This window comes from Gymnodraco acuticeps, unplaced genomic scaffold (assembly GCF_902827175.1).
Source record: "Gymnodraco acuticeps unplaced genomic scaffold, fGymAcu1.1, whole genome shotgun sequence".
NCBI classification, from domain to species: Eukaryota; Metazoa; Chordata; class Actinopteri; order Perciformes; family Bathydraconidae; genus Gymnodraco; species Gymnodraco acuticeps.
The window spans coordinates 2,114,678-2,135,748 of record NW_022991375.1 but is presented as its reverse complement, the minus strand read 5'-3'; the positions used below and the strand labels follow the sequence as shown (position 1 = coordinate 2,135,748).

Here is a 21,071-nt window from a genome sequence, read left to right as displayed (position 1 = left end):
CAGATGAAACCAGTAAAGACAAATGATTTCAAAGGATTTATTGTTATCATGTGACACATTTATAACACCTGACAACTAAAGCATTTCTATGTAAAACTCCCTTTTCCTCTGAGAGGTCCATTGTGCAAAGCAAGTCTTAATCAAACATAGTCTTAACATTTACAAATACATTATTTCAAAATATTAAAATGTACTTTAGAAATCGCTACGCTATTTTGATCTGTCACACCCACTCCTCAAAGTGTAAGTGCATTTGGACGATAAAGACACTTCTGGGGCATGCAGATTGGCACAAATGTTAGAAGGAAAAAAAAGATGTATATGAAATCAAACACCGTTGTCTCTGGTCACAAATTCAGTGCTTCGGCCACCTTTCTCTCCTCAGGAATACCATTTACCTGGAAAGAATACAGATTGGCTTTATACCACTTTATTGGCTAACGAACAGTCACGTTTATTTAAAGAAAGCTGTTAGTCTTTTTAAGCAGAAGAGATGAGCTGAAAAAACAGACTGCAGCACCTACCTCCAGCCTTCGAAATGTTGACATGACATAATTATCTCCTTTGTTAGCAGTGAACAGAGAGAGCAGCAGGTTAGTGAGAGGTCTGTCATGCAGCTGAACACCGTGCACACAGGAGGGCGCTCACACTCCAAATGTTCCGATTTCTCAGCGCCACGACACGAGGAAAAGCTCTCAAGCCTGATTTCTTACAGAGCCGTAGCAAAAAAATGTTTTGCTCTTAATAATCCATGTCCAAATGAATAAAGTCTGGATGCTTGTATTTTAACACGGATGCAGGCGAGAGAGAGTCTAAGGTCAGATAAGAGAAACAGCTAAGTAACCACAAACTCCAAAGACTGCATTTATATTATTGGTGTTACCTTATCCAATGTAAAAGACGTCAGAACACCCAAATGTAAACTAGTTAAACACTTGTTCTGAATTATTAGTTATTTATTATTATGAACTATTAAATATTACCATAGCATGTTACAGATGGAGTGAGGCATATTTCTTTCTCTACAAAGGTTGTTACTAACCTGATGGCCGTTGCTGTGGTATCGTAATCTGGTTTTGCAGATTCCTGAAATTATAACAACGACATTGTGATCAACAGACAGACATTCCCATACAGCACAAGAGCCTTTAGTATCATGTGCTGTACTTATATTAGCACATTTTTCAAGCCCATTAGGAAATATCATGGGACAGCTTGAACCTCTTAAACTCTAGTCGTATTTTCTAAAGGCCTGCTGCAGCTTTAGCTGTAAACAAGGCACTGTGAGAGGCACAGAAAACGATTAGACAATAATGGTATTGTTTTTACTTAAATATTCCCCCTATATAACGACTTGCATAAGCCATACATCTGCGTGAATGCTAATAAGCATAGGTGTGCATAGTTTATTCATTCACATGCATTTCCCTCCAGACAAACCAAATCCTCCTTTAACTCACGTCTGCGTCTGCATGAGGGGCATGCTGGTGGTCTCATAGTTGTCGGGGTGGAGGGGCGGCACCACCTCGCCGCTCACTGGGTTGAAGACGGGCAGGGTGGAGAGGGGCCAGGAGATCTCCCGGTTCTTAGACATGCTCCGCAGCTCCTTGGAGGACTTCTGGATGGAGTTGTGGTGAACCAGCTGGATGCTGGAGAGGGGAGAGGCAGTGGAGTTTACATGTGTTGTAGCTTGTGTTGTTGGTGTCATCTGAAACCCATTTAAAGTATGTTGATATGCAATCAATTTGAATCTGCTATGGGGAGCTCTGCACTCAACTTATGCATGCGCAACAGCAATACAACCTCCCTTACCTCCTAACTTCTCTGACCTCAAAATATGTTCTTAGTCTTCAAGATGTAGGTTTTTTAAAAGCTATTGCTACTGAATTACTATTCATTTTGAGCAGCCAGTTGGATGAAAGGATGTCAACACACAGATGAGCACATGAATGGTCATGAGGAAGCGTTCAATGACAACATAGATGACAAAGCTGCAAACCAAAGAGACATAGAGTGGGGGACGGACACAGATCCAAAATAAAGAAAAACACAGGAGACTTAAAACACTTACTCTGGTGTTTGCATGTTTCTTTTTTCCCTAGAAACAAAACAAAATGGATGAATTAAATACTAATATTGATATTTAAAGAGACATCGACACACAAGTGAATGGACGCTTGGGTAAAGAAAGAGTGGAAATGGTGATGGGGGCGTGGAACATTGAGGGGGAACGTCTCTCCCGGCCTGTAAATGATGGAGAATGATGACAGGATTTATCGTGGATGAATGGCTATCGATGTCATGGCTCTGCTTCAAAACATCAAGATGTACATGATGGAAATAACAAAAAGCTGCGACAGATATTCATGGAGAACTTAATAGAAAATGATGGTTATGACAAGCTGCAATTCTAGTCCAGATTATTGCTTTTATCTAAATGTCCTACTATATGCATCCTGTTTTTCCATTTGATTATCATATAGCTCTTTTGAACCGTTTCTGTGCTTTCCCCAAATGTTTGTCGGAGTGTCTGGTGCATAAAAGAAGACCAAGCACACTTACAACCCTTCCCGACGGCAGCACATAGTGTAGCCGAGGATGAAGAGGAGGACTACTGCCACGGCGGAGGGAACAGCCAGCGTGATAAGGAAGTCTGAAAAGTAGTTCCGGCTCATCAGAGTCTCAGAGGGGGGGTCGTACAACCCAAATTCAGGCAGGATCCCGTTGCCCGGCTCGGGACGGGTTATATATACCGGGAATACTCTGTTGATGTCAACCTGAAGAAATAAGGTGAAGTTAATTCAGCATTTCCCTCGGGCCTCTTTAAATTCAGGGAAATCTGTCCAATCCTCACCAGAGAGATCTTACACCAGTCAATGTCAAACTGAGCTCTGAACTTCTTGTCACAGCTGATGGAGGGCTCCATCTCCTGACTGCAGCGCTGCTGGTTGTGGGGGCTCTCCACCTCCCGCAGGCAGGACGAGAAGGCCACATCAGCACCAACCATCACATACACTCTGGGGAGGAGACAGGGAAATACAAAGCGTGAGAGGAGAAGATGGAGTGTCGTTTTACATCATTATGCTGGCTTGATATAGTCAAATCATTTCTCCTCCACTGAGCGCTCTTATATATGCTTTCATCTTCTTAAACCGTCAGCATGAATTTTTGTTGCACAACTTATGGCAATTCATGTGGGCTATTCCCCTCTGAACACACACTGACAGTATCTGTCAGCGCTGATGGCAAGTGTACTCATCTAATTCACAGAGAACTGTGGATCCCCAGGGCCGCAATTAAATAAAACAAGTATGTTTTGAGTGGGCGGAAAATATAACAAATATGTTTGATCGAGAGATGTGAAGAGGTGGAGAAACCTAATGCTTACTGTATGTAATCAAGAGGTATTATACCTAAAAGCACTAATCCTGCACTTTTACAATGAAAACGTAATGCAAAGTGCTATAAAATGAGCCTTGAAAGAAAATCGTATCTAGCCGTTCCTGCATCAGCTTTATTCCAGTATTAAAAACTTGAATACAGGTCCAGCCAAACCCTAAAAACCCTCACCCTTCCTTGAGGTTGTTGATGGGCAGGGGCACGCGGCCCCCTCGGTCTAGTGCCGAGGTGATGTTGATGGCGTTGAGGCGGTCAGGCTGCCAGATGTTCTTCACCGCTCCCAGAAAGTCCCCCAGCACCTCACTGGCCAGCATCTCCTCCACGTTCATGTTTTTGATGTAAAACTCCGCCTGGTAGGGCAGGGGGAACTCTGTGCATAGAGATGAAGAAGAAGAGAGTCTCAGAGAAAAGGGTGATTAAGGTGAATGGTAGTGAGACGACGGAGAGAGAAGACAGGAGGGCAACAAAAACTACAAGGTGTTCTGCTGACTAAGACATCATAAATACTTAATGACTGCTGCTTAGATGAGACGGATTTCACCCGCAGACGCTGGTGTGTCTGCTACACTGTGCATACGATTTGGCTTCCGTCTGGGGCCAGATGGCACATGACATCACAGAAAAGGAGGAGTGATTTCACGTTAGCGGCGCGAACATCTGCTTAGCGTTCAACCAATTCAGATCCTATTGTGTACTGCATGTAGCGCGACCGGTCAACCAGCCGTGGTGCAACAAAACAGATGTTGGGTGCAGCCACACGGGCCAAAAAGAAACGGCTGTTGACTATAGCCGTACCGTAATGACAATTGTTAATGTTGCACCATAGCAGGACTGTGTGTTTAAAGAATCCACAATATATAATACTGGTTAATTATAACCAACTTATGGTTATTTATATATATCTATTTCAAATATTCTTGCCACAAGGTCTAAGGCAGACTTAGGGAATTGTACTGTTTCGATGGAACACATGAGTTGATCAATACTACAGTATATGTTGTTTTTCTTGAAAAATGATTGATTAGTTCTTGTTGACAAAAGTAATCAAAGGCCACATTTTCTCCTCGGGGAAGATTCTAGCACTGAGTGTGCCCTGAGGATTTAATCAGAGGAGTTGCACAGTCTGATCTGTGTTTGCTCTAAGCCCCCCTGCTGGCGCCTCTTACCTTCTGTGCCCATGATGTTTATGACCAAGTTGTGCCGTGCCGTCTCGAAAGTGCGTCGGTTGTAGGCTGTAATCTGCGACACACAGGGTTGAACGTTTAAACCCAGATCAGTGCAGCTTATATGGCAGCCGCCCTGTGGACGAAGCTGAGCTAGAGACCCTATGCAGGCTCTGTACCCAACTGAGACCCTCGTATAGAGGCACATGTGCCACTAGGAACGCTAAGCCTTTTGGGAAAATAATTTCTACAGTAGCTTATGGGGGACAAAGAAAGCATAAGAAAACATAAAGGAATTTATGTTAAAGACTCAAAGCGCAACATTGCACTTTTCTACTGCTAAATCGGCTGTGCTTAGTCAAAATAAATTCAATTTGTTCCTACTCAATTACCTTTATGTATGTGCCTTGCCTACAAATGTGTGATACTGTCTTACATTTCAAAGTCAAATTCTTCAAATGTAATGCTTTCGAGTTGTGAAAACACTTTTCCTCCCTTCACATATAAAACAGAAACACAAATCCCTCCATCTTTTCTCTTTTTCACTTTGAAAGAGCTCCACCGTCCCACCTCTATGACGGAGGGCCTGCCGGCGTGCTCTGCGGTGGGGGAGCCGTACAGAACCCCGTCGCTGTGCTGCGTGCGCTGGATGTAGCGCAACCAGCCCGGCCTGTCGGGGTAGCCCTTCAGGTTGGTATTGAAAGTGATCGGGTCACTGCTGGCTTCACCTGAAGGCAGAGCAGTTTAATGAGGGGTGACCCAGGGCTCTGTTATGGGTCACCGGCAATTCAGTAATGTACATTTAGACCCATTAGCTGAAATCCGGTTGCCAGAGTAAGCATTTTCTACTAGTGAAATGTGATGAATGGACAGTACAGTGCTGCATTCATACACTGACTGTGCCAACAATTAGACTGTACAAATGTTTTAGTCATTAAGATGTTTAAAAGTGTCAAAACTAATAATCTGTGTAGAATGTGATGGTGTTATACCTGCTTTTGGGTAGGGAGGAAACTCTCCTTTAAAATACTCTCTCTCCAGAACGTGGACGAACAGCACTCCTGCAGATGGGTAGACGTTACGGTCTGCATGCGATCTCGACAAGATGCTGACCACTGAAATGTAGATTTCAAAATAGAAAATAAATTAGCTTCGGAAAGAAGAACGTTTACTTTTTTCTGTGTTTTGTTCATCGTTAATGATCTGCAAGAAGCACTAATTAGAAAATAAGTGTAGGCGTTAATAGAAGTGAAAACAGTCGAAGCAAATATTTGGGTTACTAGCACCTGCCAAACCACTTCACACTTTGAGAAGCGATTCTGCTCAATGATAGATTTGTCTTCTTTTCTTGCCTTGCTTCTGCATTGTCTTTTATGTAAATGCATCCACTTTACACAGGGATGCAGTACAAGTGTGAAAGGTGTAAACCCAAATTATTAGGTGCTGGAAAGACTATGATTTTGTACAAATTGCTAATCCAGAACAATAAATCTCAGGGCCAAAAAGGTACTGTGAGAAAAAGCAGCAGTAATGAGAGTCATTCAAAATGAACGGAGTTGTTTTTATGCCCGCCTCCCACTCTGTCTCCATTATGCTCTCTGTTCAGCCCCACTCTATTTCAAGCACTAACATTTAGTCTTTATTCGTGAAGGGCATCTCTAGTAAAATGGCAGCCCCTTTACAATATGTACACAATGTAAGACTGGAGGTTATTTGAAAAGCCCTCTTTCCCTTTTACAATTTCCTTTTATTTTGAATACTTGTTTTTTTTTAACCACCAAGCAGCGTTTTTGTGCAGCATTTCTGTCTTCTCATTTTTATTCCCCCCTTTCTTTCCCTCAGTGGGTGGGCACTCCATTTTTTAATCACCATGGGAGATTGAGTGTACGAGGAAAACGAGAAGAAAGAATGAGTAGACAAAATGGCAAGAGGAGGGGAGGAAATATGGAGATCTGTGCTACAGTTTGAATTGCAAGCAAAGTGAAAGAGAATTTGAACTTTGCTCGCCTGCAGACATAACTCCAGTCACATAAAGCAAATGCAAGAAGAGATGGGAAAGCTATGCGTGCCTTCCCACAGAAACATATTGTAGATGTATCTCCTGCTTCATCTTCTGAATTAGCATCAACCCACCATATTCTACATAACTGTCATCAGCACCCTCACATAAAGTAGGGCCTCTTCTGTGAGCCCTCTCCTTCTACAGAGGTGGGTTTCGAAGGAGAGTCTCGTCTGAACAGAGTAATAGAGCAGGATTTACATCTTAATCCGTCTCCGTGAAAGAGGAAGTCAGTATGTGATCTTTGGTTGTTCAGCGTTATCTATTACCAGGGTGCACAAAGGGGTTATAAAAGATTAGGTGACACAGTAAACTGCAGATTATTAAGGAAGTCCACATCTACAAAGCCAAATTGCCTAACTGCAATCTACGAGCACAGATCAGCTGAAGTTATAAAACAGTCCTGTGTGTATGTTGAACTGTGCTACATCTGTGTGGCTTTAAACAGAGAATATAACTTCTAACATCTATCTGATATCCCAGAGGGCTCCGTCACAGTAAGATACAATCAATAGCATTTAGAGGCCAATACATGCGGTGTTACTTAGAGAAACCTGAGGTTATAAAACCCACCACACCTCTTTCTAAAACCAGATTGAGGGAACCACCTGAGCATGACTAATCCAGACCATATCTCCCTGCTACTCCTGCACACGTGGCATTAGGATCTAGTTTATTCAAAGACCAAGAGTAAAACCTCATTCAGTTTCAGCGCACCACTGCACGGTGACTTAAGTCGATCCCACTCTGAATGCACACGCTCGGATTATATCACCCGACGCATTGGGCCTCATCAATTCTTCCCCGCACAAAGGACCAGTCACACACTCCCAGTCAAGGTCAAGTACCAGCTATTCTGTTCTGCTCAGAGACCAACTGGACGCGGTGTAAACATTTGTGGCACGTCCACAGATGAGACATACAAGAGAGCCCAGATGGCCTGGTCTCACCTAATGGTCTCAGGAATAGGAAATGACCTATGGGATTTGAAATGTGTTTTGGCCTATCAATATTAAAGCTCCGATTGAACAACAAGCGTTTAGATCTAACACAAGCCGGCAGCCCAGTGTTAGCCAGTCTCACTTACAGGATCCTATTGGACTGTGGTTTACCATCAGCTACAACTGCAGTATTTACCATCCATTAAGATCAGTAACTAAGCTACACTGAGGCTCTGCTAATCAGATCTGCTTAATTGTAGTGGGCTTGCGCTGTGCCAAGCCTTCTCGAGATAATGGACTACAACACTCCTAGTAAACATAATACATTACTCATTAAAGGTTAATACTCTCGACTGAAGACTAACCTGTTAGCTCTCGATGAAGAAGAAATGTAAAGAAAGACAAGACACTACAAACTACATATCCCTGTTAAGTGGGATCACATACAAACTAGCATGTGAGTAATATCTATACATTGCACATCATTCTGATAAACTGACACACTTTCACTTATTAGTAGATAACTGCCTTGTGGGGAGGAGTAAACCAGGTTTTTTCTTTCTTTTCTGGGCTGACCTTGGACCGGCTGACGTCCTAGGAGTGACGCCTTAGTTACGAACACCATTGGCAGCGTAAGGCAATAAACCATCATTGTCCTTTCAATGGCTTTAGCAAACTGAGGACTCAAGCTAGCCGAGGAAGTGGCAAAGAAGGGATGTCCTTTAGTTTTGTTGAATCAGCTTCATATTCGCACGTTGTCTTGGTCAGGAGGTGTTTAGCAGGAGAGCACATACAACAAGGATTGCTACTGTTTGGACCAGTTTTGGTTTTCTGCACATTATGACTTTGAGCTTTGTTCTTAACACAGACCTGGAAGTGAAAGTAGTCTGTGTCACAACAAGCAGAAGGATGTTGCTTAGGACTAGAGTCGACATGTAACAGCCAGTTTAATCTTCGAGCGCTCTATAAAGGTAAGCAAATCACTGACTTTTCCAAAAAGCGTAAATGAGTTAATTACTAGTATCAGGTTAAATAGAAGATATACTTTACCTTTGTCTCAAAGTTAATGATTCAGGGTCAACTCTACTTTTAGCGAGGACAAGGTTTAGACATTTTAATTCAGTAAAGTGTTACAGCAAAAGTGGGCCAAGTCTGTGGGACAGCGGACAACTGAAAACAATAATGCCAGTATTATTTGGAAACCAGTTGAGCGTGTCACTGTGTTATGACGGGGGAGGGGACAGAAGGTCAACACGTGAAGTGCAACACTGCACACACCCACTCACCATCTCTGTCCAGGGCTGTTCTCTGCTTCAAGCCGGATAGCTCCTTATGGGCATTTCTCTCATGAAAAGTGTCATGTTTGACATCATAGGCATGCACAATGAAAACTATTGGATCAATGAATAAAAGCATCAATGGTACAAGTTTGTATACACATTATGTTTGTTGCCAGTTTATTAAGTACAACAGCCTTGCTACAAAATGAGTATTATAGTCAGCTATAAAGGTAGTACTCAGAAACCAAAAGCTTCTAAAATGTGAGGATATTGTGCTTTTCTTTGTGAAATGAAAGTTTAAAAAAAAGTAAAGTAGGGTCAAAGAACATCAACATATTACCTGATGATTAAATCATTTGTTAGTTGTACCACAAGATAAAATGATATACAATTGTCTTTCTGTTGTTTTTGTAATAGTAGGATGATTTTGTAATTGTAAATGGACGTTAAATGATGGTATGAATCCATTTGACAATATTAATGACTCTACCATTATAAACTTCATAAAGGTTATAGTTTTTGCAAGGCTGTTGTATTAGTGGATTAGTTTAATTGTACATAACAAACTACTAATTTAGATCATTGCCTACAACAAATGTGTATTCCCAGGTGATTATGGGTAATTTAAAATGTTAATTTAGCATAGCTACCTAATTAGGCATTCATATGACACCTGGTCGTCTATGAACACAGGCCTGCACCAAGGGAAACAGGCTGTCTCTCAAAGGTAATTACAGCTGAATAAAACACAACACAGCGTATGACGTTATACAAATCTTCTACTTCAAAACACATTTTTTAAAGTATATTTTGTAGGAACTCCAGCTGTATAACGGTACAGCAGTCTGCTGTTAGCCATTTTTTATGTCTCCTCCTCTGCCTCTTGGAAAAAATGAGCACAGTAGCTAAACAGGGGCATGCTAACTAGCTAGCTAGCTAACTAGCATGGATGCCGCATCAAAGGCAAAACGACTGAAAATCCCCGGATATTTCAGAGTTTTTAATCGATACGTACCCGAACCAAGCCATACCGCGACAGCTGCAGCGGACATGGTGCCTACCATCGTCGTTAATCTGACATGAAAAAGGATGTTTTATCTAATCGCCACTGGGTTTGACAGCCATAATAATAAGCATCCTGCAGCATTCCTTCCTCCGCCTCCTTTCTTCTCTGGAAACAGAGAGGCTCCTCATTGGCTCAACATCTGGATGGAAAAAGATGGTTGTCTCGTAAAGTAAAATAAGCAAAACCACGATGTGAGTCAGAACATGAGCGACACGCCTGTAGTAGATGTTTCTGTGGATGTTACTCAAGTAACATACTGAATTGTACTGTGACTTCCTTTTATATAAGTAGTGGCTGATGAATGGCTGCTTTTCAGAGGTGTAAAGTAACTAGCCTACTGCCTAAGTACATTTACTCAAGCACTGTACTTACACTGTACACTACACTGTAGGCTACTGTACTGTAATTTTGAGAGACTTGCAGTTTACTTGAGTATTTCCATTTTTTGCTACTTTCTACTTCCACCCCACTACAATTCTGCTGCACCTTTACCTGATTTGATAAAACTTAAATGCATCAATATTTATAATCAAAACATATGATAGTATTCTGAAATGTGCATAATGAGTACTTCTACTTTCGTACTTTAATTATATTTTGATTAAAATACTTTTTAACTTTTCAACTTGGTAAATACAGGACTTTTACTTGCAACAGAGCATTCCTACAATCTAGTATTTCTACGTTTACTGAAATATCTGAGTACTTCTCCCACCTTTGTCTTGGACAACACATATTTGTCATTTCATATAGGCCTAATGTAATTTCCTGAAAGCTTATTTCTTAATTGTTAGCTGAATTCAGTCATTTAGAAGCTTCACTGAATGCTTTTTTATTTATCATTTTGGATGATTTCTTGATAAGGCCGCTAAAATTTGGATCAGGAGTTGTCAAACAGACGTTCTTACTCACATGCACAAACGGCACAAACATGCACCGTCACCTCAGCAGAGCATGACCCCCTAAGCCCAGCTGTTGGATGCAGAGACATGTTGGAGAAATCTTACCCAATCTGTCCAGACCCCCTGCAGAGACAGTTTTAGCAGACAGATGGTCATGTTTTTGGCCCCTTGGCTCCAAGTCAGGCCCGCTAAAGGGCTGTGGGACCCTTAATTCACCCCTCATGCCCCCTCGATGTCAGCTATCAGTACGAGACTCAGAGAGCACATTAATCATGCAGAAAAGGACCCAAATTCTGGCAAACATCCCGACAGAAGAGAAGATGGACCTTATTAATCCCCCGAGGGGGAAATTCAGTTTCCACTCTGTCGTACACACACATGCGTTTTTATACAGGTCATACAGTACACACTTTTTAGAACATGCACATACATATACAAATACAGACACACATATGCACATGCAGTTGAGAGGTCAGTGCGGAGGCAGCCAGTCTAGCCGGCCCCAGTGAGCAGTTAGGTGCCTTGCTCAAGGGCACTTCCTCTCTGGTGATAAACATGATGCTAACCATCCTCCATGCTCTTCAGTGCGTGGCTGTTATGTTCTCTCACCCTCCCTTTGATCCCCTTAAGATTATTTTTAGGTTGCTTAGCAACATCTTCACAGACGTCTTTGCCGATTGGACTGGGTATGAACGTATCACAACAATCACTGTAAGTCAATAACTGCATTAAGATGTAATGAAGACTAGCATTTACCACTTGGCAAAGACGGCAACATGTATCCGCCATCTGAAGTGAATTACCGTGTACTGATATGGATTGATTTTTGCTCCAATTATGTTTCAGAATATTCTTCAGTACATTTTCAATTTAAAATGTTATTTTCCTGATTTCTTTTTCTTTCTTTTTTTTGCTGAAAGGCAAGATGCAATATGCCTGCTCTCCCCCATGAAAGTGGCTGTGGCTAAACAGGGACAAACTGTAGCTCATAAGTCTGTGTTTGTAGTGTAGCAGATATATAAACCCAATGACACTCTTTCATATTATATTTGACTCTCTAAATTCAAGATGTTGGGACGGAAAATGTAAGGGTCATAAGTACAAGTGAAAAACAGTTACCTACTACAAATATGCAGCGTTCATTGAGTTTATTATGGATTACAATTATTACATAAAAATGTTAATCGCATATTTTGGCAGATTATTTGACTGCACATGTTTATAAATAAGATTTATTTTAAGGGATTTGAGAAGGCAACAAAAAAGTCACAAATGTGTAATATAAATGTATGCAGCATATGCACACTTTAATCAACTGAATCGCACTTTGATCGAAAAATGTAATTTTTAACGTTACTTGTCATGTGTTGTTTCAAAATATGCAAGAATGCAGCATTCTTAATAAATTATAATCAATTGTATAACTTAGTGCTGAAAAATCACACATTTGGTTGTTGACAGCTTTCTTTATTATAAGGATTTCTCCATAGACTGTATAAAAGATGTATCACATGAATTCAGTCTCGTGCTTATGGCGGTTTCTGTTGACTCTTGTGCTACCAAGCTAGACTTCTTAAGCTCTGATCTTCATTAAAAGACTGCTAAAATATTAATGTAAACAGCTTCATTACAGGAAAGTGACTGCACACTTTAGAACCCAAAGCATCTTCTGATATGTATATCTTAAAAAATAACTTTAGCTGGCTCTACCCCCCTTTAAACTCTCCTTTAAACCCTGGTGGTCCACATTTTTGAAACACCATAATTTGAACACCATGACCCCATGTTCCCCACCCAAACTCCATTGATGAACAGTGAGGCAGCATGAAGAGTAAAGTTACAGTGTTGCTGTGTGCTGGTATTTATGCAGACTGCAGCTCACTGTAACCCCCTCCGCGCGGCAGATTATCGGACCAAACCATTGCAGCAGTTCAGGTTTAAGCACCTGTCACATGAGGCTTTACCTTTGCAAATCACCGTCTACCGTAGAGCTAAGTATGTTTACTTTTCTACACTGCAGGCGTATATCGGACCAGCCCTTGCAGACCCTGCCACAGTGCAGATTTCCGTGAGACGAGCTGCCAAATCTCATCGCCACCCCTACAGAGCAACTGGCAGCATCGCCCACTGCCTGCAATGGCGTTGTAGCGGCTGTAGTGTGTCCAAACCTTTCTGTAGTGGCAAATCCATATCGGACAATTTACGAGCGTGGGAGAGATATGTTTTTATCGGAAGGTTTTGCAACAACAGCATCCATTTTCCCAACGAGTTTAGCCTCTGGATTACAGTTTGTTTGTATCAAGCGTCAAACGAAGCCGGAGCCATAAATGTAAGTCTGACTCTTTTGTTTTTGTAACATTGAAGCACCACCGCTGTGGTTTGCGGTTAACAGTTCACTTAGTGTTTTGGTAATCACAGAGAAGGGTTAGGCATTTGTATTTTTACCCATGCATGCATACATGCACAGGGGGGGGGGGGGGGGAAATGTGCATGGATACATGTTTAACTGTCAGAAACCTGAGCTGTCATGTTGTGCGCGGTGTGGGTGATGAGCGGCTGGCTGTTTGTCTGATCCCTCTGACACAATGTTAAAGCCTCGATTCCATCTTTCATCTCTAACTTTATTTATCTCCGTGCGATATACTCCAGCACAGGATGTTACTCAAGTTTAAATGGTTATTTATTGCACAGGGATTTTACATAGGTGTTATCGTTGACCAGCAAGGGTCCAGCAATGTGGATAATGAATATTGAACCGGGACATTAGGCTTCAGTCACTGCTGCTGCATTCATACCATTCAGCACTACTGAGATTAATGGATACTCTGTGTCCCAGATGATCTTTTGTGCCACATTTTTATCATCCTCTTGGTATATGTATAGGTATGGTATGCATTTTCAAACATGATTAAAGATTTAGTAGCTGTAGGTATAGAATATTTAACTACTATACTAGCCCACTACTAATGCAATACTATTGTAATGATGGGTGAACTGCAAATCTCTCAGTTCATGAAATGTTTTCTTTTTTTACCAATCAACACACTTATGTTGCATTCAACAACATTTTCTCTTTGCAGTAAAGGTTTAAACTACCATGCGATGCTTTTGTGTGAGGGATGGTATTTAGCAAGAAGCAGCATAATGTCAGTAATGGTGTAGAGAGCTGTGGGATATCTCAGCGTAAAAGGGTCACAGCTTACTATGGGAAACACAGAGAGAGAGAGAGAAAACAACAATATTTCCTGCAGCATAGCACCAGTTTAAACATGAAGTGCTCAAACACTGAGGTCTACAGTACTTATTGATTTGAGAAGGTAAACAGTGCAGCATTTCTGAAAAGACAACATAATCAGAGGGCTTTTAGAGTCTCGTAGTATTTCACAACTAGTCTACTTCTACTAAGAGCTTTTATAAATCAAACCCATCAGCCCTCTGCCTCCCATGTTTATAAATAGTGTTATTGATGTAATGTGAAAATTATCTCTTTTAAGCTTTGTAATCATAATTTTGATGAGAACTTTAAGTGTATTTGCCATTACTGTGTGGATGTTTAAAACGTATCTTTTTATCTTTATAACTTCTCTTTTTATCTCTGCAGGTGTGAATGGGCCTAAATACGATAATATCAAGTGGATCTGATTAGGCGGCACAGCGGTAGTTCAAATTAGACTCCTCACTTCCAGATTGTAATGAGGCCACGGCGATGCTGACACCCCCTCTGAATCCAAAGACATCATCATGCTGAAGACGGAGGCCTCGGGGGAGAGGACCTGCCTCCGGAGTGCCTCCCCCCACCGAAATGCCTACCGAGCTGAGTTTCAGGCACTCAAGAAGTCCTTCGATCAGCCTCGGGTAGAAAGAAACTCCAAGCCCAAAGACCAAGAACGGGTGAAACAGCCAAGGGGCCGGCAGTATGGCGGCCATGTCAGTCGCATTAAGGACATGTTCATGCAAATGGGCACAGATGTACCAGCCAAGGCTAGTGATGATTTATCACCTCAAAAGATGGTCAAGCCCACCAACTTCATCAACAAGGCCGATGGATCAGTCATAAAACTCCAGCATTCCTTATCAGCTGACAAGGTTGGAGTTTCTGGAGCCAAGTTCTCCGAAACCAGGAAGCTGTTTGAGCAGCAGTCACGGGACCAGTCCCAATCCCCAGTCTTTGCATCGGGACGTGATAAACGAGGTTCCCATGAGCACCTGGATGACTGGCGAGGTTCCAGGTCTAATCGAGGCAGCACAGACTCCTTGGACTCACTTTGCTCCAGAACAGAGGCGTCCTCGCCAACTGTCAGTCAACTGAGTGCTGTTTTTGAAAATGCTGACCAACACAACCATGGTTCGCACCACAAAGGAGTCAGCAGACGGGCCCTCTACTCGCCAGACAATTTCAACCGCCATGGAGGTGATGTCAGTGAAGATGATTCAAGACAATCTCCAGTACATGGAAGCTACCGGAGCAGGACAGGGGGAACGTTTCCTTCATCCCTGTCCGCTGATGACATCCTCAGCCCCAGTCCTGCAACAGAGACTTCAGTGTTGAAACCAGAACCACATGAGGAAAAAGTCCAGGACAAAGCAGACAAGTCTGAGACTACCAACGGAGGCAGACAGCGTCTTTCAGGGGTCACCACCAATGGAAGCCAGGCCAATGGTTCATGCGAAGAAGAGGAGACACCTTTAGAAAAAATAAAATATACTGATGACTTCGGGGAGTCCAACACTTCAAAACCTACAGACAATGCCGTGATTACTGAAAAAGGTACTGAAGATGCTTCCCCTGAGCCATTGCCAACCCCAAATACAGCTGCTGGGGAAAGCCAGGAGGATGGGGATGGTTCAAGAGAAGAAAAACCCTCTGAATCTCCCAAGGACCAGGTGGAAGACCCCGATGAGGAATACGTTGGGAATGAGCGGGTGATTTTTAACGCAGACGGGGATGCCTGTTACCAGGGCTGGGGGGAAAGCTGCACTGATCCTGAGGATGACCTCTACGGAGACGATGAGGATATTGTCTACGACCCGGGATGTGATCTGACGGAGATTCCCGGTCTACCACATGAAAACAAAGACGACATCCCTCAGAAGAGGAAGATTGGTTTCAGCACTGCCCCCATTATAGTAAGTTGGTACTGAGCAAAACTCTTGTGGAAGCGCTAATTGTGTGAATACACTGAACACAATCCAGCATAAAAGCCCTTGTGCAGCTCTTATCAAAAGTAGGTTAAAACAACAAAGAGCTTATATTGTATTCAGAGCTTCATTTTATGGGCTTGTATTTATAGTTACCGTTGAACTACTCATTGTGGTTGGCTTTGTGTTTTCACATAATGTTTATGAGTTTATATGATCATGATAAAATTATCTGACATCAGTAATCTTTATCCTCATAAGTCGTTATGTAGTAGTTTAATTTCCCGTTTCCTTTCTTTTAATACGGTATCTGGTATTGAAGATAAAATGGCAAATTGTTGAAGCTGTTTTGTGATGCAGAGCTTGAGGGTCAAAGCATCGCCTTCTGGGAAATAGACGTGCTCATGAGTTGAACATCTGTGCATGTGTTAGTCATGCTGGTCCTGCACCCACACGGTTTTCACACGTGATACTGTGTTTGTTTTTCTCAAACAGTCCCAACTCTTTTAAATGAGAAAGCCATTTACCCAGCTATATTTTGTACACAGAATATAGTCCTAGTCTCTGTACGTTTGTGTTGACCATGTAACCTTGCTGTGTCCGTTATGCTCAGTGATAGCAGTAGATTAATCACAAGAGATTACATGCATTTCTACCAAGCATCCCACAGGGATTTAAAATGGTCTGTGAAAGTCATAATTACACCACAATAAGGTTTTGCTTGTGAAAAAGAAGAAATTGTATCCGGTGGAAATGTAGCCATAGTGCCCAGTTCCCCTATTATTTGCTTTCCCTGGTCACTTGTTTTTATTAGTAAAATTAGCTTTCCAGTAGTTATTGTTGCATCATCTGAAAATTATTGTTTTATACTGTTTTCTGAGCTGATTTGGACACAATGCAGCCAGTGTTTTTAGATTGGGAAAATAGATTTGGAAGATTATGGGAATAGTTTTCAGTCTTTATCCCCAAGCATTTAGAATCAATAAGCTTAACATTTCCAGTAGTAAACAACATGCTTTTGTTTGCCCTTTTCCTTTTTATCAAGTTTTTTGTCAGTGAAATCTATTTTTATCTTTTAAGATTGTTAGCCTGCAAGTGTGTGAGGACATGTACAATTTGAGGGCATAACATTTTACATGATCATTGATAGAGTGATATTTGTGTAAGAGAGATTTGAGTTAACACAAACAAAATCCTATTAACATGCTGTAATGAACCAGAACAATTAGCCCAGTTATTGTGAGGAAAACACATGATGTCGGCTCCTGCACCATCTCTGCAGTGTGTGTCCTTTTGCATCTTTCTTTTCCCTCCCTCTAAGGTCTCACTGCAACTTCATGAAAACACACTCAAACAACACACTCAATTAAAAGTAAACACTTTCACAAGGATATTTGTTCTAGGGCTGGGCAATGTGGAGAAGATCAAAAGCACAATCTCTCTGATCAAATACCCCAATATCAATTTGCAACGATATTATAACTTTTGGTGCTTTGAACAAATATTTACAAAATGATTCAGTAATGTGGGTATATTGGCTAGGTGGGAAAAGCAGAACATTTAACAACAGAACCGTTGGGCAAGCTCTGAGAAATGACATAATTGTACTATAATGCAGCCACTAAACCAGCAAAAGACACTTACAATATATACAATAAGACAGTATGGTGTCTTGCATCAAAAATATTGATTACTTATTGTCTATTCATAATTTGTTTTGAATTATCTTGCTTAAACATCAAATATAATATAAATGTATGTTTTTGTTATTATATTTTGCAAATAACAATAATACAAGATCAGTGTTTGATCATTAGAAAAATAGCTTTTCTTATGATCAATTAATATTTTCATCATTCAGTGAAAGTGAGAGAACGAACAGCTTGGTCTACCAGGCGGGGGAAATGCTCCTCTGTTGTTGTCTGTCATTCAAGGCTTCTGTTTTGTATGCGAAGGGCAGACGCTTGTTCATCATATGGAATATTCAAGAGATGCCCTGCCCCCCTTTCACAGATGCACACGCACAATTAGACATGGACCCCTCCCACTGCTCCATCATACGCCCCCCTCCTCTCAGCACATGAGGAACAATCAGGGTGCTGTCTTTTGTTCGTCTATATAGTGAAAGAGACAAAGCTATTTTCTCAGCCCTAGGCCTCACACGAGTCCAGCTTGACCCCTGTGGGAGGAGACAGAGAAAAACTAGAAAAAAACTGCCGTGTTATTATCTAATACCTCATGTTCCCTCCCCTTCAAGGCATATTTCTTGTTGCTGCTCTTTAAGCAGATAAATAATCTCAACATGTCAGCTTTTAGAGCTTAATTAATTTTGGAATTATCATCATGGCGGTGCAGCAAGAACATGACACACAACCAGCTTTTAGTTACATTTTGTAAATATGCACACTGACTTAGATTTAGAAGACGAATCAAATGTTAATGTGTTGACTTCAAACCAAATTGAGGTTATTAATCTTGTTTTTAGTCATGCTAGCTGCATGTGTCTCTGGATGGCAAAACCATGCTAATGTCTGGCGGTCCAGCACATAATATGTCTCAACAACGATTGTAATTGTTTTGGTCTTAAGAGGATGAATCCTACTCACTGTTGATCCTTTGGCATAGCGACACCATGAAGTTGATGTTTCCTTTTGGCTTTAAGTTATACTTTGTATAGATTGCTATGACATTTAGTTTAGATATGTATACCAAACCAAAGATGAACTGAACATTCAGCTCAATCTGTAGGCTAGCTTATATTATTGCTAACATGCTAAACTAAGATGGTAAACATCATTATACATTACAATATTGTCATTGTTAGCATGTTAGCAGTTAGCTCAATGTTCTGCTGTGCCTGCAGTATTTGTATTGACTCACTCCGCAACCTTGGCTGTATACTCTTGTAAATACACATACCAGATATTTCCAAATGTTTTATATGAATGATTACTACCACATCCTTTAACTGAGCTGTAACATCCTAACTGACCCAGTGAGAAGTTAGAGCTTTGAGCTGCCTGAGGCGAAGGCAGCCTGCTCTCCCTAAAGGCATTGACCTACAGAATGGAATCAGATCTCGTGTTCATTCAAGCAACCGGTTTTATCCCTGACATCAGAAACTCTTCCTTTGGTTCTTCAGTCTGGGGCACATATATTGATGTATTGGAGTAGATTCAACCTTCTATCCCACTTTTTTCATGCTGTAAAATCATTTTATAAGCAGCTGACTTTAAGAACACAATGTTTGATCTGAAGATATGTCACACATCTGAATTCAGTTCACCTGTGTGGTTGTATCAAAGTAAAAAATCTTCAGATCACAAAATAATCCCAAAAGCTTCTCTCCATCCTACACTTGTTGCAGATTTCTTTGCATGCAGTGCGTTTCCTTTCACTCTTTGTTGAACTGCACTCCACAAGTTTGACAGAAGAAAAAGTCTTCTCCCTCTGCAAGCCGTCTGTTTTGTCTGTCTCTTCTTGTTTTCCTCTCTCCTCTGTACGTGATTCGCATTTAAATCATCTTTCTTGCCTTTTGTGCCTTAAAAGCAACTGCATTTTTATCAGTGAGGACACTGTGATATCTTAATGGAGTTAAGCAGATGTGATGAGCGGAGCACCAGTTCACAGGTCACTGAAGTACCTGTGTTATCAGCCCCTCCACTTAGCATGCTGTTACTGTATCAAAGAGACTGGCGTTTTGTCCATTAGATTCTACTGCTGCAACGCTGAGGAGCATGGATCTGAGCTCAGAGATCGAAATGATAGATTTGTGTCGCTGGCCTTTTCTGCGGCAAAGATTTTGAAAAGGTTGTTTCTCTGCGATGTGACGTCTGTCTTTTAAATACTTTTTTGTATAGTATCTTTTAATAATAATTCCTTACATTTATTATAGCGCTTTTCCAGATGCTCAAAGCGCTTTACAAATACACATTACACATATTTTTTATACATGCAATGGTCACTGTGGACAATACCCACAGGAGCAAGTTCAGGTGAAGTGTCTTGCCCAAGGACACAACGGCTTTACAGACGCAGCAGCGGCGGGTTTCACCCCTTGATCTGATGATCATTGCACATCGCACTGCGCCACACCGTCCATCTTCACGCCTCGAAGTCATCGAGGCACTTTTACAGGTACACATTGATATTATACATGGACATTACCCACAGGAGCAAATCCGGGTGAAGTGTCTTGCCCAAGGACACAACGGCCTGACGCAGTGGCGGCAGGAGCGGGTTTCGAACTGGAGTTCCCCAGCACCCCCTTGATCTGATGATCGGATGCACAGACCACTGCGCCACCCGTCCCATAAGAGTATCTTGAAGGTCAGTTAGATAACTAATTTGCCTCAGATGATGGGCGAGGACCAAAATGGTGGCCCACCTACCACAGTCAGAAGGTAATTGCCACTTTCGTATTGTGGATATATTGCTGAGCAGGCCTGCAGGTTACAGACCAATTGGCATCTTGGCTGGAGCCTTTTTATTAAGTTGTTTATTAAATATCATATTTGAATGTCAATCATATGAGCACAGAGACATGTTTGTGTCCACGGGAGTCGGGACCATTGTCTTATAATCTCCAAATGGCTATATGCTATTTGCAGTTCTAAAAGGCAGCTATTTATTAATATTGTTTCATATTAGAATATTTATTTATATTAGAATAGAAATATTATTTCACATTTATTCGCAGTGATTACTTTACTCTGCCCCAGTCTGGCACTGTCTTCTGTCCTCATGCTTGCAGATTAGATCCTGCTACTATTACTTTGTTAGACAACCTTCACATAATTCATTGTATACTTTTTGTTAACATTTGCTGCAGTACATCAAACCAAATTCAGTCTCATCTTGTACTTTGCTGGAGCATGAAAGAACATAAAGACAAAGTCGCTAATGGCTAAAAACTGAGAGTATGCCAACTAGCTCAGTCCCGGTTTTGAATATTTCGAGCTCATTTCACTGCCCCTAATACAGCACATCACCACAAAGACCCTGTCCTCTGACATACATACATCCACAGTAAACATCTGTGTCATTTGAACATCATCTTTATCTGGAGCATCCCCTAATAGGCCTACAGTCTTGTGCTTCACAAGCTCAAATGAGATGGCTC

General features: G+C 41.5%; 2 protein-coding genes across 8 annotated transcripts in view; one reads left to right on the top strand and one right to left on the bottom strand.

Moving 5' to 3' along the window:
* Nucleotides 1–23: 23 nt before the first annotated feature.
* Nucleotides 24–10,142, bottom strand: sgce (sarcoglycan, epsilon). Of its 5 annotated transcripts, none has more exons than XM_034241149.1 (12): nt 9,858–10,142; nt 5,555–5,677; nt 5,133–5,290; nt 4,566–4,638; nt 3,571–3,769; nt 2,855–3,017; nt 2,563–2,777; nt 2,072–2,098; nt 1,461–1,649; nt 1,043–1,086; nt 525–562; nt 24–398 (listed from the first exon to the last, which is right to left on the bottom strand). In XM_034241149.1, the coding sequence occupies exons 1-12, from the start codon at nt 9,904–9,906 to the stop codon at nt 348–350; spliced, it is 1,329 nt and encodes a 442-aa protein (XP_034097040.1). In that variant the 5' UTR covers nt 9,907–10,142; the 3' UTR covers nt 24–347. The 5 variants fall into 5 exon arrangements, with proteins under 5 accessions (XP_034097040.1, XP_034097044.1, XP_034097042.1 ...); XM_034241153.1 differs by lacking the exon at nt 9,858–10,142 and adding an exon at nt 8,849–9,825; XM_034241151.1 differs by lacking the exon at nt 525–562.
* The window catches only part of ppp1r9a (protein phosphatase 1, regulatory subunit 9A), a 62,057-nt gene continuing 49,217 nt past the window's right edge, over nt 8,232–21,071 (top strand). For 2 of the 3 annotated variants that reach the window (XM_034241146.1, XM_034241144.1), the window contains exons 1-3: nt 8,233–8,533; nt 12,831–13,139; nt 14,412–15,937. In XM_034241146.1, the coding sequence (XP_034097037.1) occupies nt 14,552–15,937 (1,386 nt within the window). In that variant the 5' untranslated portion in view covers nt 8,233–8,533; nt 12,831–13,139; nt 14,412–14,551. Of the gene's footprint in view, nt 8,534–12,830; nt 13,140–14,411; nt 15,938–21,071 lie in introns of all 3 variants that reach the window. The other variant, XM_034241145.1, reaches the window with a different exon arrangement.